Genomic DNA, 17,095 nt, shown 5'->3' with positions numbered 1-17,095 from the left:
GCGCAATAGGACACTTTGCCTGTCAGTGTGTCCGAGTGTCATGATCTTCCAAGCTCAGAGAAAGTAAAAAGCCCAAGCTCCTTTTCCGCCCCCAGAGTCATCTGTCAATCATCTTCGATTCAGAGGTGGGGGGGGGGGGGGGGGTGGAAGGCATGCAGGGAAAGAGACACAGTGAGAGATATAAAGACAAAAAGAAGAAAGTCTCCCTTTAGAATGAAGAAATAGACCTTCGGTGATCTGACAGTGGGGCCTGGAGCTGAATCCCAACGACGCTCTGCCCAGTTAAAGATCCACAGAGGGACTGCTCGGTCTAACCACAATATTGATTTTAATCATGTCTTCAAAACGAAGACTTAAATAAATAAAATGCGACTTGAGGGGTGGCGTGGAAAAAAAAAAAGGAAAACGTGAATCCATAAAATGACCACCAATTGATTTTTTGAAATCAAAATGAGACAATGGGATACCTCACTAAATGCAGCAAAGCCCTCTTAGATGATTAGAAGGTGCTTGGTTTACATGCATGCTCGAGACGCTGATGTGTACTATTCCTATGTGTGCACGGTTGTATGATTGTTTTTATTTTGTTTTGACTTTTGTTTGTTTTGTTATAAAAATCCTTGGTAATGTCACGGATTGGAGCAAATCCTGCAGAAAAGCACATGTTCCTTTTCTTGTGTCTCCCCAAGCTGATTCACTTTGCAACATTAAGTGAACAAGACGACAGACTTATTGATTATCTCTCCTTTGTTTATGACGCATTGCATAATTTGAATCCGAATATCAGCGTTCTGTCTTTTTCCTCACCCTGTGCTCATGATTCTACCGACGAAGACAACAATTCGCCCGTGACAGTTTCAAAACCCTACAAGTACAGAATAATAATTTGAATTTTTGACTTTGTAACATTAGATTTTGCAGCAAAACTACATAGTAAACATTTTTGGCACCGGTATTGATGAGGCAGATGTTTTGAAACATTGGGTTGGATTTTAGCCAAGTAGAATGCTACCACTACAAGTAACAGTGGATGAAGAGATGAGAGGCACTGTTGTGAGGTGATGCAATGTCTGTGACCATTTGACGAAGCCTCGGCTCTTGAGGCTTCAAAAGTGAGGAAACAATTACCGCTTCTATTATCGAACAGGACAGGTTGATTGAGAAAGGTATTCTCTTAGGACACGTATTCCTTTGAGACAGGTATATTAGAAAACCGAGCCACTCCATAAACAGAAAGTGAAAATCGATGTTGCCCTACTATTGCAGTTGGGAAGATTTTCTGCAATTGTTCGGTGTGTCTGAGGTCATTTGTGTCCATTTATCCAAGAGTGCAGGTGTTGTAATGGGGTTGAGGTCGGGGCTCTCAACCGCAAGAGTTTTGTCTCGTCTACAAGTGGAGTTCTTCCACATTGCGTCGGGCTGCCAAAGCCATGAACTCTGTGCGTTAGCGATGCACTTATCCCTCGAGCGCGACTTTTACAATTCCACTCTCAAGCACGGACGGGGCCATCATCCTGTCCTTCAAACCGTATGATTGCGATACCCCATATAAAAGATAATGGAATGTAAAATGTATTTTATATCCTCTAAATGCAAAGGGCAGCGACTGAAGGCTCACTCTACTATTGTTTTAAGCTTTGTGAATCTCCCAAATTGACAGGCACTGAAATAGGGGACGGGCGGCCCGGTAGTCCAGTGGTTAGCACGTCGGCTTCACAGTGCAGAGGTACCGGGTTCGATTCCAGCTCCGGCCTCCCTGTGTGGAGTTTGCATGTTCTCCCCGGGCCTGCGTGGGTTTTCTCCGGGTGCTCCGGTTTCCTCCCACATTCCAAAAACATGCATGGCAGGCTGATTGGATGCTCTAAATTGTCCCTAGGTGTGAGTGTGGGCGTGGATGGTTGTTCGTCTCTGTGTGCCCTGCGATTGGCTGGCAACTGATTCAGGGTGTCCCCCGCCTACTGCCCGGAGACGGCTGGGATAGGCTCCAGCACCCCCCGCGACCCTAGTGAGGATCAAGCGGTTCGGAAAATGGATGGATGAAATAGGGGACATGTACACATGGTCCTGCCTTATAAGCTCCCCTCTGTTTATGACAGCCACACACCCGTACGGAAGGCGGTGAATCAGAGGAGCTCACGCTGTCTTGGAGCTCTCCCACTGGGGGCCACAAAACAAAATGTGAATTGTTGAACACCGAGGGTTGGTGCTACACTCTCGGTCTGTGTTTTACAAAAACAATTATAGCCATTTCAAAGATTGAACTCGGTCCTTCATCCCGGTTCCATTGTCTGCCGGGAGACATAAAAGGCATATGAAAGATAAATACCGGCAGAAGTAGGCGTGAATTTCTGGTATGTGTGTGTGTGTGCTCCACTACCACCTTGTTGACCGCAGTCCAGCCTGGGCGACCTCCGGCCGACCCTGAACCATTTGAAAATATGATTGTAATCCTTGTGAGGATTTGGCCCGGGTGTCTATTACCACTGTAATCTGTCACAGTGGCATCCAATATTCATTCCACGTCCAGGTTAAGCCCCTCTTTCTGTCTGCACCACCTATCACCATGGGAGAGGGAGTGAGGGAGATGGGTGCGGGGGGGGGGGGGGGGCGTAGGATACAATGGCTGATCCACTCAAGGCATGGGTGGGAAGAGGGAGAATTTTCAAAACGAGATGGGTGGCTATGAGGCAGTTATCGAGGAACAAAAAGCTTGGTTAGCATTCGTTAGCAAAATATCTGAAAGCGGATTTTTGCTTCACACGTTGAAAATGTCATACATCTCAGTTGAAGTGAAGACAACAGAAAACGTGCACGATTGCTTACCGTGTTCATTGTGAATGAATGGGCTATCATAAATAAGCAACCAGCGAATTAGACCAATCTTCATCATGATGAAGGTGATTCTCATTTGCATGCCGGAATATTCTCGAGCCACTCGTGTCAGGTGTGTCATATGATGAAATAAAACTATCGGAGACCTTTTCGAAAGACTCTTGCAAACCATTTTCAAATGTGAACAAAACCCCCAGCGTAGAGCCGACTTTAAGACTCCTGGACGAATGCTTCAGATTCTGCCATTTTAATGAGAAGCAGATATGTCTGATTGAAATGCAGAAAAACACCGGCACATATGTGATGATTATGTTGAACGATGAATCCAGAAAGAAGGACACAAAGGAAGAGAAGAAGAATAGATGCCACAGGCTGGGCTCAATTTGCTGTCTGAGCCATACGTCTGACACATCTGTCACACATACAGATTGATTTGATTGGTGGGAGCCCATCCATCTTGATGTCTTCTCAGCAGGCAGTAAATTTATATTCCCTCAAGTCCCATCCTCCATCAATGGCTGCAGTGTCGACAGGCCAAGGTTGTCAGCGCCACAACCATATCTTAGTTTAAAAACCGGACACAGTTTAAAAGCTCAGACACATCTTTGTCTTTTTCGCCGATCATTTTTGTGGATCTTCATGCTGGCGCATCATTCCAATGTGTGAAAGGTGATTTGAGGAACAATGGTATGGAATCAAGAGTGTGGTCAAGCAATAAATGACTGTCAACTTGAGACGCAAGGCACCGTTGCATTTCATATATTCGTGATAATGACAAACTGATCTTTAATCAAACACTCAGTGACAAATGCCCAAACCCAAATGTGCAATGTATCTTCATGTGCAAACGTTTGAGATGAAAATTAATTTCGACAAGTGTTTTGTAATGTGTCTAAAAGCCCCTCACATAAAGAGCAAGCGTTAATCTCCCTCTCCGCCGCCAGAGCACTCCAAACGGCTCTGGCTCTGTGAAGTGCGGCTGAATAGAGTCTGCAATCAAATTCATGAGCCTCTGTTTACGACAGATTTGATTTTTATCCTTCTCGTTGGCCGTTAAATTAGGTTAACAGTTTGACAGTAATGTGGACAATGCGATTGGAATTCAGAGCGGTATCCTGCCAACAACACAACACACACACACATGCACACACGCATGCAGTCGAATCTCTATTCTAATCTGATCCAACCGGTGTGTTGTGATGACATCAACCGCAATTAAGTGCTCCAGCAACCTGGCTTCTGGCTCGCTTTTCTGTGGCGGTTGAAACCTCCCCGCTTCTTGACCACCCAACACCCCGGTGGGATTTGTACAAACATCTTCAGTAATTATTGCTACACTGCGTTCAGGGTGCGGTCAATTATTTCCGCTTGTGCCACACTGTTAATTGCTTAACAGAGGCCTCGCAGGTTCCCCTCCAGTAAAACACAGATGTCTGCCATCGATTTTCATGAGGCCATACACTCAACATTTTATCTCTTTCCTCTTCTCCGGGTCGAGGTTATTGATCTACATAAAGGCCGTATTTTGAAGCGTGGGAGACAAGTAGCGGCGATAAAATATATTTAACCTGTGGGTTCAGGAGAGTGCTGGACGACTGGCCAAGGTTGCCGAGTTTAACGCGCAGCACATTTTTGAGCCCCTCAGGGCACAGGAAGCGATTATGTTTGGACATATCTAGTGACAATATGTTAGGTGTGAAGATTTTTCAACATGATAAAATTGCATTTTACCTCGGTATCATTCAAAACACCCAGAACAAATGTGTGTAAAATGCCCATATGGCTCATATGTGTCATCCAGCGAAAACAGCTTGGGGTCAAAATGACCCAAAAGAAAGCAGATGCGTCCAACATATGTACAGGACATTAAAAACATATTGTCATGTTAATTTTCTGTTTACAGGGTGCCCCATTCAATTCGAGAAAAGTCATGAAACATGAAGAATAAAAAAAATATGGCAATCCTATATTTGGGGACGCTAACCAATGAATGGAGTCAAATTGACCCCCAAAAATCTCTAGGAGGGCAAAGTGATCAATCCATTTTCTTTCAATATGCGGCAGTGCAATTCTACATTTTTGCAAACTACATTATAAAAGGCTTTCACCAAGTCAGTAAAGTCCTTTGAGTTTTGCCATTGTTCACTTATACATGCGTTGTATGCCAATTAGGTTTCCATATTTTAGTTGATCTGATTTATCCTAGATGAAATATGTCCGTGATTTGTTGAAATAATTGCTTCGTACCCATTAGCGAGCCCTTTACGACTGCCAAGGGGACATTTTACCGCAGTCTTTTGCAACAGCTTTACGAGACATGAACAACTACTCTCCTGTCTTTTACGGTATGCCTCAGGGCATTAACTGCTCTCTTTCAATTTATCTTGAGGGACTTCTTGTTTGGGCAAAATTATTTTCTCATACATGTAGTCTCAGATCGAAAGCGATTGAACTTATGAGCTGCGAACAGTTTGCATGTTCAACTTACCAGGAGGCCAAACACACACAGGGCACCAGATGCTGCAGTTAATGTCACACCTTAATGTGCCACCATGAGATTGTGTTAAGACACCTGGGCGGAATTTTCCAGCGCCATCCAGCCTTCAACCACCTCACAGCCATGACTTCCCAGAGCAGGAATATGCCTGTAGGGGATGGTCGAGGCAGGATATTAATGGGGCCCTCCAACAGTTAGAAGGCCTGCGAGATTGCTGTCTCATTGTCACCTTGCCATGGAGGACGAGGAAAAACCCGTTAGCCGAATTAAGCCGTTTTTAAATCTAACTAACTGTTAGCCTGCCGAGATAAAAGATAACATACATACGGTATAAATATATTTGCGGCGAAATAATCAATAAAAGCCAAGAGAAAACAATACTAGGTTAACGCTGCCTTATCATCAAAAAGGACTTTCACAGAACATGCTTCAAAATCGGTTTGTTGAATTTTTTTTAATTCACTCCACTTAACATGATTTTTTTTGTTTTTTTTTCGATTCATAGGAAAATCCCTACATGTGTAATAATGAATGTGACGCCAGCACTGAGGAGCTCGCCCACCCTCCGGAACTCATGTTTGACATCGAGGGACGCAACCCCACGACGTTCTGGCAGTCCACGTCCTGGAAAAGGTATCCAAAGGCGCTCCTGGTCAACATCACGCTCTCTTGGAACAAGACCATCGAGCTGACAGATGATATCGTCCTCACGTTTGAGTCAGGCCGACCAGAACAAATGGTACTGGAAAAGTCGCTGGACTATGGACGTAGCTGGCAGCCCTATCAGTTCTATGCCACTGACTGTCTGGATGCCTTCACCATGGAGCCCAAGACGGTGCAGGATCTGACCCAGCATACTCTGCTGGACATCATCTGCACTGAGGACTACTCTCGAGGTTATGTGTGGAAGTATGACAAAACGGTTCGCTTTGAGATCAAGGACCGCTTTGCGCTGTTCGCCGGTCCGCGACTCCACAACATGGCGTCACTTTATGGCCAACTGGACACCACCAAGAACCTCCGAGACTTTTTCACCATCACAGACCTGAGAATCCGTCTGCTGCGACCTGCCACTGGAGCCACAATGGTGGACGAGAACAACCTGTCCAGATACTTCTACGCCATTTCTGACATCAAAGTCCAGGGCAGGTAAGAACTCGATGCTCCTGCACTTATTTGTGAGAAAATGATTGGAAAGACAACCCTTGGGAATAGTTACTTAATGGCTGTCCAGCAATCCAAATCTGGGAAACCTCTGTGCAAATGTGCTATAATTAGCCAACGGGGAAAATATGGGAACCCGCGAGTGGGACTTTACCGAGTAGACAAATCAGTCATCGGTATACAGTTTGCTGACATGTTCAATTTTAGCTTCAGTCAGCTGTCTGAGCATTTAACTGAGGTAAACATCAGAGGTACAATTCCAGCGGCCAGGTCACCACCGGTCGTAATTAGTCTTTGATTTCTTGCTTCCGCAGTGGTCAGTGGGTCACGTAACGTGCGAAACAAGATGTCATTGTGCAATTAACAGTCACAAAAGGCCCCCCCGCATCTTGAGCACAACTGTGTGTCACTGCGGCGCAAACCTAAGCGGATGTGTTTTACGCCGTGTTTTACACTTTGTGGTTTTTCAATTTGACAGATGTGAGTGTGGTTGCAGCAGTGTAGCGATGAAGATTTAATCACGCTTGCTTGGCTCTTCACACTTGAGAGGATTGCAGTACAAAACGCGCAGCGCGGCAAAACATCACAACAATGCAATTGTATGCTTGCAGCTTACAGTACGATGTGTCAGGGTCATGTGAGCTGAACGTGGCTCCAAACTATTGTTGTGGCACAACATGGCGGAAGATAGAATGACAACAAATGGGAGCACATCCACAGAAGCATTACTGTGCTTGTATTTAAGTGAAGCAATGGTACGTGCATAAGAGTGAATAGGAGGTCATTTAAATGACAATTGGGAATTAAACTGATCAATTTTTTTGAAAAAGCCCTTCATAATTGCTTGAAAATGTCGAAAGGTGTTGTTTCTAAATCGTGATGAAAGAACACCTTGTTTGTTTGTTTGTTTGTTTGTTTATTGAACATAAAACATATATACAGTAATAATTTGACAGAAAATAAGGTAGATAAAAAAAGTAAAAAGAAAGAAATCAATCTTCATTCAACACAGTTATTATGTTCAAGGGAGTAGGAAGAAGTAAAAAACTTATCTAGTCCTACCCCGTTATGTGATTGTATCTAATAAATCATTTTTATATCAATCAGAAAAGTAAGAAGAAAGAAGTCTCCATTAAGGCTCATACTTTACCCTTAACCGTGATATTTTTACAACTTCAAATCGATAACTGTGAGGCAGGTTGAAATTTCACTGCACAACAATGCATTGCAAAAGATACAAGGTCAAAACGATCTCTCACCCCGGTGTCTGATCACCGTGTGACTCGGGAGTGCCAACTGGCACTGCCCTCCGGCTTCGGACCTGCCTCCTTCACGTTCTCCTTCATATATGTGCCCTGCCGTAGTCCATTTTCAATATCAAAATGCACACAACCACAGCGGGAGGATTTCAATGTCCATTATAACCGGTGTGTAAAACGTGCAGCCTATTTATCGAACGATGAAGAACCAAACCGACGCATCGCGATGGGGCTGCAGGTTTGAGCAATGGCCGCACAGTGTCATCGGGCCACGGCCGCTCATCAGCTCGCCGCTGGGAGACTGATGCTTGCCCGACGAACGTGCGCAACTGTTTACCAAAGGTAACTTGCAGTTCAGCCATAATGAGATCCACTTTAGACTGGGAGGCTTCACTCTCCGCTTTCCCCTCCCATGGCAAATCACCGCTCACCTCCTTTCTTCATGCATCATATATGAGACGTAAGCTCCTTAACCCCTTGGACTACAGTTCTGTGAGACTCGACGGGAGCGATTTTACTGGGGCAGGGAGGTTGAATCTGGCACATTTGCCATCCGCCTGGATCAGCAATGAGGAGCGGGGCGGAGGGAGAATTTCCGTAGGAGAGCTCCGAGATTTTCTGGTCTTTCCATAGGAGTGTGAAAAACAAAGAAAGGATTCAAAGCTGTTTTCTCAAGTAGGTCAACCTAGAAAAGGAACAAAGTCCAACTTTGCAGAAGCATGCCCATCTAGAGGAAAGCAGAAGTGAATGGCGGGGGGTTTCATGCATGATGAGCCTTCGACTGGGCTTTATTACTGGAAGGGACCGTACTACAGGCGCTTGGATTGAAAGAAATCAATGCAGAGAATTTCAAATCCAACCAAGCATGTAACCGTGTGATGGATGTGAACAATGCAAGCCGCCCAGCACTTAAATGAATTTGACACCCTTGGAATTTTTATTGTACCAGCTATGCTAAACGGGGGCATGGAAAAAGAAAACCTCAAAGGTTCTGAGGATTTTCTAATTATCTACCGTATGACTTTAACGTAATTGCAAAGCTCCTCTTTTCCTACATCTTTACAGTAACGGCAGCCGGCAATTTCACCAAATGACACCCCCCCTCACCCCTCCCTACCATCTCGCCTGTGATCAATACAATGTAATTAAAGCAGAAGGGCCCACCAAAGGATCCCTTCCTCCCTCCCTGTCTCAACCCCCGTCCCCATGTTTCGCTCTATTTCTTCTGTGCAGAGGACAGACGTCTCTGAGGGGACTGTGGTTCCCTGTCTTGAATTATACACAAAGTTGCGGACCCTTTCCATTCCTGTGCCTCCACTCCAGGGATAAACAACAATCACGGAGCCATGAAAGAACCAATGCTGATAACTGTAGATGTGGATGTTTGAGCACATTTAAATCAAAGCTCTATTGCATCTTTTGATTACAAAAGTTGGCAAGGACTTTTAAAGGGCAAAAGGTACTTTCCATTCAAGTTTGTGCCATCCCTCCAAAACTTTTCTCCCACTGAGCCATGAAAGGATGACGCAGAAACCCCATTATCCTGCTGGTAAGAGGACATTTTGTTTCTCTCTGTCCTCTTGGAGGTTGAAATTCAATTTCCAAAGCTTCCACGTATATATACCCTGTGGGGGGAGGGTCACTAACTGTCATGGTAGCCTTTCACCTGGAATATCAAAGCCCCATTTCCTTCCTGCTTTTTCCCGTGGAATGGCAGGTTGAAGCCGACCCCCAAAGCTCCTAACGTGTGAGCTTGGAATCAGAGGTGGAATGACAGCTGTGTGCATAGCAGGAAGCCGAGGCAAGAGGGTGTCTGACAAAGAACACCTAAGACTCACTTTTTAGGACATTTTGTGTGAAAGTTTTTTTTTTTTGCATTGTACTGACGTGGGTCAAACACTCGAAGGGTGGAATCGGTCAATATCATAACGTTTGACAGATCCACCAACCTTTCAGCTCAGAGGAAAGAAAGACGTGTTTTATTCTGTCTAGTGGTGGACCACAAAACCATTTGTGGTTTGGTTTGGATTTTCTAAGGACCTGCTATGCGAACCAAAATTGATGTGGGCAGTTTGGAATGCTTTCTGAAGGGGCATCATCGTACCTTTGGTGAAAATAGGACAGCCTACTGAGGTGGTACCTGGAACACTTTTATGGTTTGGGGATAAATATGTCGGTGTGTGTCTTGAAGCTGTAGCTAGGGGATACATTAGTGTAGATTTTCCGTTTGGACAGACATGGACTGCAGTTGTCTCCCTGTTCTATCCCAGTGTCATGGAAGGATAGCAATGATAAACGATAATCATTGCATTGATTCTGTCCTCACTCCGTTGGTGCATTTTAAATCGTAGTCAAGTGCACGCGAGCGCTGCTGGATGTACATATCAGCAGTTTGGTAAGTGATGGCTCTCCCTTAAGGGAGAAACGTAGAAGTCAATCTGCCTTTTTCCCTCCCTCACTCTCTGCCTCCACAGTGCTTGGCTTGCTCTTTGGCCTGCCTGTAGTCGACAGATAATCTATTTGTGCTAATTTCATGTTTCTTCCTGTCCAGTTCCCTGTTGAATAAGTCATTCCACTTGTCTTGTCTCCTTAGTCCATCCTCCCCCCCCCCCCCCCCCATACACTCCATCTCCCACTCCCTGCCTGCCACCATAAGCATGTATCGACGTGCTACGCTCTGCATTTTAGACTATTGACCATCAGCAGTCTGGACGAGTCCTCATGTGGGAGAGTGTCACGTTTGCTGGAAAGTTCAGCTAAACTGGTCCCGCTAAGGTGGACCATCTGCTTACATGCAGATCGCATGCAATTCAGAGACGTGCAGCTACAGTCTGATGGGCCACATTCCTTCTTTTGGTTCAACTGAAGCAATTTGGTCAAGTGTCAGTGAGAAACACAGAAATTGTTTCATTGCATAAATAGCCATAAAAGTTGGGCAAGAGTGTTTTGGTCCGGGCCAGTTTCACTAGCGTGTCTTTTTCCAAAAATACAATTTAAAAATCAAAAAAGCAACCGATTTGTCAAATGTATTTTTGCTTTTGACACTAGCAATTTATTTTACGCAGCAATGTGATCTTTCCTTTAATCGAACATTGTCAACAATTTTGCTGATGCATTTACCGCTAGTGCATGTTAATATATACAGTATATACAAAAATTTTTTCCATAATCAAGCTGGGAATATATCCGAGTCGAGGAAATGGATCTATGTTGCTTCAGGGGACTTTAAATTTGGTGTTCAAGGACATCTGTCAAGTCACTTTTCTGTCCTCCGTGTTTAGTAGGGGAACAGGCACAAGGGCTAAGGTGGACCTTTGTGTCACACTCTGTTTCCGCATTTTTTTCCCAAGCGCGGGCGGATTCCTTCTTTCCTTTAAAGCCTCTTCTATCTGCCTCTTCCCTGCTTACCATTTTCACATTCCAATAGCAGGGTGAACAAGGGAGGATTTTGACTGCTTCGTCTCCGTTTGCTGAGTTGCTCATTTCTACACACAATACAGCTTAAAGCGATTGGACTGTATTTTTAATATTCCAAACCCAAACAATAGATGGTTTACCTCCGAATGTTCCTGTCTGATTCAAGTTTGCTACCAAAGCAATATTAGGAGGAGCCCAGCATTGGCTGAAATTTGTACAAACAAAACACCCCTGTGTTATGTGTTATTGCTGTTATACTTCAATAATATTTTGGCATACATCCACAATAGTCAAATAGGGTAACAGGCTCAAAAACGTGTTTGGATTGCATAAAACAACAACAAGGTCCAATAGCTTAGGAGAGCAAGAATGGTAGCCAAGAAGATGGAAAAATCTGAAAGAATCTGCTGTAGGAAACAACGGCCACAACAGCAAGTATCTCCCAAAACCGAGTTGAATGGCAGCCGCGGGACTTGTGTCGCTGGAGCTGTGTAGGATTCACCGCACGCTCTCTCTTTCTCCCTCTCGCGCTTCCTCAGGCGATAGAAGATACTGGATCTTATCAACTAGTTGGAGCCCAAATCAGATTGTGAGCCTTCAAAAGTAAACTGTGCAAGGTTTCCATTTTTTTTTTTTTTTTGTCTGTGAACCAAATATAAAATATGAGGTATTAAAAAAAATATCTATCCACTGTTTAGAGTCACATAGACAGCCATACTTTAGCTTGAAATGTCATATCCCACATTCAATCCTTTGCATGTTCCAGGCAGCAAATGATATTTTTCGGCAAAAATGAATGAAAGCCACGTCCTGCAAACTGTGCGTAAATCGCACCGAGCTGCTCCACCTTGAGATCAAATCAAGTTCATTGAAAGATTGATGCCCAAATAAATTCATGCGATAAGGGCCGATGTCGCCGACATTGAACTTGTAAAAGCTGCACTCGCCATGCAGTCCCTCGCTATTCATCACAGACCGGCGGTGTCGTGCTGCTGTCGAGATAGACCAAGCAAAGCTACAAGTGACATGAAGATTTTATCAGCGGATGACATGACAGCACGCACAACACCTCAACAAATCCCTTTCCTGCTCTTGGGTGGGTGGATTTGATTTTTTTTTTTTAATGCTTCTTTACACTTTAATCTCATTCCGCGGCTGGACGAAATGCAATCTTGTGACAGAATACAAATATTCCATTGCTCTACCTCAGTAAAAGTTTTATGTAAGCACATTTCACCTTGCTGTTAATTCTTGCAATTCAATGCATACTTTAATTCTGATACATTTCCCTAATGAAAATGAGTCGGTAGGTAACCAGGACGTGTTTTTTTATGGCTAGTGTTCGCCAAAACGCAGACCTTGAACTACCATACTCCATTGAGGAAACCAAATAAATAAAAAAAACATTAAAAATGCTGAGATAAATTTCTAATACCAGAAAATACTTTAGTCCGCCCAATATCAGATACTTTAAGAGTTTTTACTCACGTTATATTCTAGACTTACTGAATGTCTAATGTGACATCAAGTGAAATAAAATTTTGTGATGACGAGTACAATGAAAAGGATGGCATGCTCAATAATAGTCATAATAACAAAAATGATGATGATGATGATGATGATAATAATAGTCTGAAGCAAAATCTGTCAATCTGGAGTGCCCATTTGTCAATTGCCCGAAACGTCAGGCCTTTCCTCTTTCTCACTGTCGACAGACCACATTCAACATTCATGCGCTGACCCATTTCATTAATGGAGAGGTCTTTTTTCGGCGCGTCTTGTCCCCGTCTTTGCGGGCTGTAGCCGTCCTCGTAATGGTCCCCGCTGTCAGGGTTTCATGACTAATCCCCTCATTGACCTCTCCTTCACTTGCTGCCTTCCGCCACTCTCCCCCCCCCCCCCCCCCCCCCTCCCGCCACGACTCCACACCACGGCCTCACTGATGATTCAATAACTAGTGGAGATACGTGGCAAGACTCCCGTTCGAAATTACTGCAAGAAATACATGAAAATCCAGACAAGATCTCATTCAGTAATGCGTAAACATCAATGTATATCGGCTAATATTGCAAAATCCTGATGTGCAAGGATTTCCTTTTCAGTCGTCAAAGACTTAGTGACACATAAAGCCGTTGCTGATTCAAATGTGCTGTTTACCTGACTTATTTACAATCTCAGCATGCCGGTGCCCTTATGCAGGCCGGTGGAGACCTCAGTCATGTTCCCCTCGTTCATTTCCTAACTTCACACAGCATGTGGATTGTGCAAAAAGATGGAAATACAAGTAGAATCTCCTGTATGGCGATGTGAAAGAGGCATATGTCTTCTCTCCCTCCTCTGGGGAATGTGAGCACAAATTGGCCACGGGGGAAAAGCAGGTGGCCAACCTACGGAGTGTGAGAGTTCAGTCTAATGACACAATGGAGGCACTTCAGGAGTGTCTTCATGTCAACAAATTGTTTTTAAAAATGTTTTTAAAGGTGACATTTGAAGGTGTTTATTTAAAAGGAACCACTTGCTTTTCTTACTTTATGTTCAATTTCATTCATGCGCAGCGCTTTCGGCTGCCATTGTTGATTAATGTGCTCTAAAAATATAGTCCAGTTATTTATTTCTTTTTGCTAGATAGGTCAGAAAGAATACGAAATATCGTAAGGAGGTTGCTAAGTTGATAAAACGGAAGACCCGTGCACATCCAAATAAAAGCACCTCCAGGTGAGGGCTACAGGATAAGATGTCGAGTCTATCTCTTTTTCCATCCTGTATATACGATAGAGGTCAATGTATTAGCATAGAGAGTAGGAGACAATGTTGTTAATACTAACACACATTATGTGTTTCTTTTTCTAGTCTTAAATTGAGGCAGAAACATTCCCAACCAAGATTGTCGGCTGAGCCATCATGCCCTTTCTGTTTGCATAATTCATCCAAATGCGTGCACCCTCACACATGCGCATGACAACAGGGTTGATGTGCTCCCACCCTGATTTTCCCAAGCGAGACATTTGATTCTGAACTGTAGACGACGCCGACTGATGAATAAAAACTGCTCGGTAATGGGAGCATCGAGTCATGAAAAGCGATTCAGAGTTAGCTTCTCGCACAAAGCCAGTGAATGCAGACGCTTATTATGTGCGGTCATCCGACGGCGCGTTAGCCCTTCAAGCAAAGCGGACGCAAACAAAAGGGTTGCAACTGAGAAAAGAGGAAAAGGAAGGACAGTTGGGAAAAGAAAAGTTGGGTTTATCCCCCCCGCCCCCACCCCACCCCCATTCACATTTGTGGCTTTTGTTGTGGAGATGATTATGTTTGTTTATTTTAAATAATGCTGAAGATGAGTTAAGAGATAAAACCTAGTATTGTTTTTTTCTTTTTTGCATATTTTGATGGCAAATACATATCTTGGCTTGGAGAAGTCTTTATCTGAAGCACTAAGGTAAAAGGCCCTTTTTTTTTTAAACATATTTTACATTTTAGTGCAGATGTCACGTTTGTTATTTAAAAGCTATTGAAGAAAGATTTACATTTTTTATTACTTTTTTTTTTACATTTTGTACAGTTGTCTTGTATGAAATGAAAAAGAAATTCACGGAGGATGTAGTCAGATTAAAATAAGAGTAAAGACCAATAAAAGTGAATTCCTGTGCTTACGGGGGCAGACGACATGCGTCATTTCATTTGTCGCAATGGGCTTGTCTTTTCTGTTTCGAAGCACTAAAACTGTTTAGCTCGACGTCGACCTTCGATTTATTGCCTCATTCCTGATCAGCTAAATCTGCAAGTTTATATTGCTCTGCCATATTTGACCTCTTACAGCGAACATTAACAAGCAGGTGTTAGTTATTTTCAACAGTTCATGTCATTAAACACAGGGAAAAGAAAAAACTCCTCTTCCTTTCTTTTTTCTTTTCCTTTTCATCAGAGCGGAACCATTAACGGCTGCTCTATCAAGGCAGGTACAAGCTCCCACGGTACCTTGCGCTGGGATTAAGAGAGGTGAGACATGTTAGGAGAGCAGAGAGTCCACCTCTCTGCTATCTGGGAAACTGCCAACATTTTCTGCAATTACAACTGCTCTTCGGGCCCCGCGGTGGGCTCCGGTTTTGGCCCCTGGTGGCTGTTGCCATGGGAAAAGTCTCGTCCAGACATCAGTATTAAGTGACAGTAAAACGCTTACCGGAGGGTAATGGCTGTTCACTTTAGCATTGAGTCGCTGAATGTTTTTGATGACTATATTAAAGGGCTTGGAGTTGTTTGTATTATTCATAGTCCTTCCACTGATGGAGTTTTTTTACTTAGAGGAAATCCGCTTGTCACTTGGTGCACAGCCAGCATCCGTATCGGTGTGGCCAACATATTGATGATGTTGAGCTTCTTTGGCATGTCACAGGTAGTAAACGCCTTCTGATCGACTCAAGCTTCGGTCGCGTGTCCAACAGGATACATTTGTAGATTTGTAGAGGCTGCAGCCTTGATTGATGTACAGCACAGCTTGATTGATGAAGGGAAGTGCTTTGTTTCCCTTCATGTCGCAAGCCAACAAGTTGTTGGCCTGATCAAGTATTGATATGAAGCAAGAAGGAATATTTTTGTACATTTATTGACATGTACTTGAATATATAATGCGAGAACTTACAAATATAGTAACATTATTGACAGAGTTCTACAAAAGCGAAAATCTATTGATCTCCGGCCGACGTATTCACGGCAATAGTCAAGTGACCGAATGTGACCCCGTGTGGTTTCTTTTCCGTTTGTTTATCGCTGACCTCAGCTCAACCTGGAGCTCTGCACGCTTCTTTGCTTCCAAGGACTTGTAGTCAATTCAACCGCCATCGGTGGTGAAAGACCGACTCACCCGGATCATAAAAAAATAAAAAGGTATCAAAAATGCAACATTTCTAGTTGCAGTTTGTGGTGACGGAGAACTGCACCGCATCATAGTAAACGGTATAAAGTGTTATTTCTGTTTAGAGTGAGGGCTACAGGTCTCATTTTGATCACTGTTGTTTTGGGGGGTTTTTGTTGTTGGTTTTTTTTTTTTTTAATTGACAGGAAAAGCTACAAAATTGATTTCAAAGAAACTTCATTTTGGCGCAGATTTTGGCACAACTGATGTTGTGGGCAAGTAAGCCGCATTCAATGAATAAAAGCGTGACAGAGAGAAACAGCTTTGAGGCGAGACATGGCGGTGGCGACCGACTGATGTGACTGGTGGGTGTATCGTTTTATATAATATGAAGCGGCACTGCCGGGTCTCAGATTTATTTGCGCTATATTTTCATATTCAAGTCATTACTTGGTAAGAAGTCTCTCCAGTGCAAGATGTTTATTCTCTTAATGAAAAATACCCACAGGTGCTGCCTAAAAGCCTGTGGAAAGAGTGTGTATTATTTCATGTTTACTACCCGTCTATAACATCGCAGCAGCCGTCAATCGTTTTGTATTTACTAGTGTTTGCTCATGACAGTGAACAGAAGTGGAGAGTGAAGAACTACGCGCATTCTGCATGCCCCCCCCCCACTTGAATGCTTGAGAAAGATTGGGTGAAGAAGGATATCATTACGGCAGGTTTGAGGACTTAGGCCCGTCCCGAGGGGAAATGGCGCATCCCACAAAGCACCGCGGGCTGGTGGTGAGCGGTGGCGAAGGCAATTACCAGGTAACGCGGAGCAGGACACGGAAAGCAGCTGCGAGCTATGCGACGCAGGGGCGTGGGGAGGGTTGTGTATCGAAGAAGCGAAGTGTGTGTGTGTGTTTGGGGAGATCAGCTGAGAAAAAAATAGTGTTTTGTGTCGTTCCTTTGGTGCGACGCAATTATCTCTTCCACTGTTGACAAATCACGTGAGCGCACACCTCAAGGTCATTTCATCAGATGTCTTGTACCTCAGCCCATCTTGTGTGCTTTTGCCTATTCACTCTGAGG

General features: G+C 43.9%; 1 protein-coding gene across 6 annotated transcripts in view; it reads left to right on the top strand.

Annotated features, from left to right (window-relative positions):
* The window catches only part of ntng1a (netrin g1a), a 58,978-nt gene that overhangs the window by 19,272 nt on the left and 22,611 nt on the right, over positions 1-17,095 (top strand). For all 6 annotated transcript variants that reach the window (XR_015099014.1, XM_086102073.1, XM_086102072.1 and 3 more), the window contains exon 3: positions 5,835-6,478. Coding sequence is in view for 5 of the 6 variants with exons in the window: in XM_086102073.1 (XP_085958199.1) it covers positions 5,835-6,478 (644 nt within the window). In the remaining variant the exon portion in view is untranslated. The remainder of the gene's footprint in view (positions 1-5,834; positions 6,479-17,095) is intronic.

This window comes from Hippocampus guttulatus, chromosome 21, assembly GCF_054856545.1.
Source record: "Hippocampus guttulatus isolate MCC_2025c chromosome 21, RoL_Hgut_1.0, whole genome shotgun sequence".
Lineage (NCBI taxonomy): Eukaryota > Metazoa > Chordata > Actinopteri > Syngnathiformes > Syngnathidae > Hippocampus > Hippocampus guttulatus.
The sequence above is the reverse complement of the archived record's forward strand: the minus strand, read 5'-3'. Positions and strand labels throughout refer to the sequence as shown.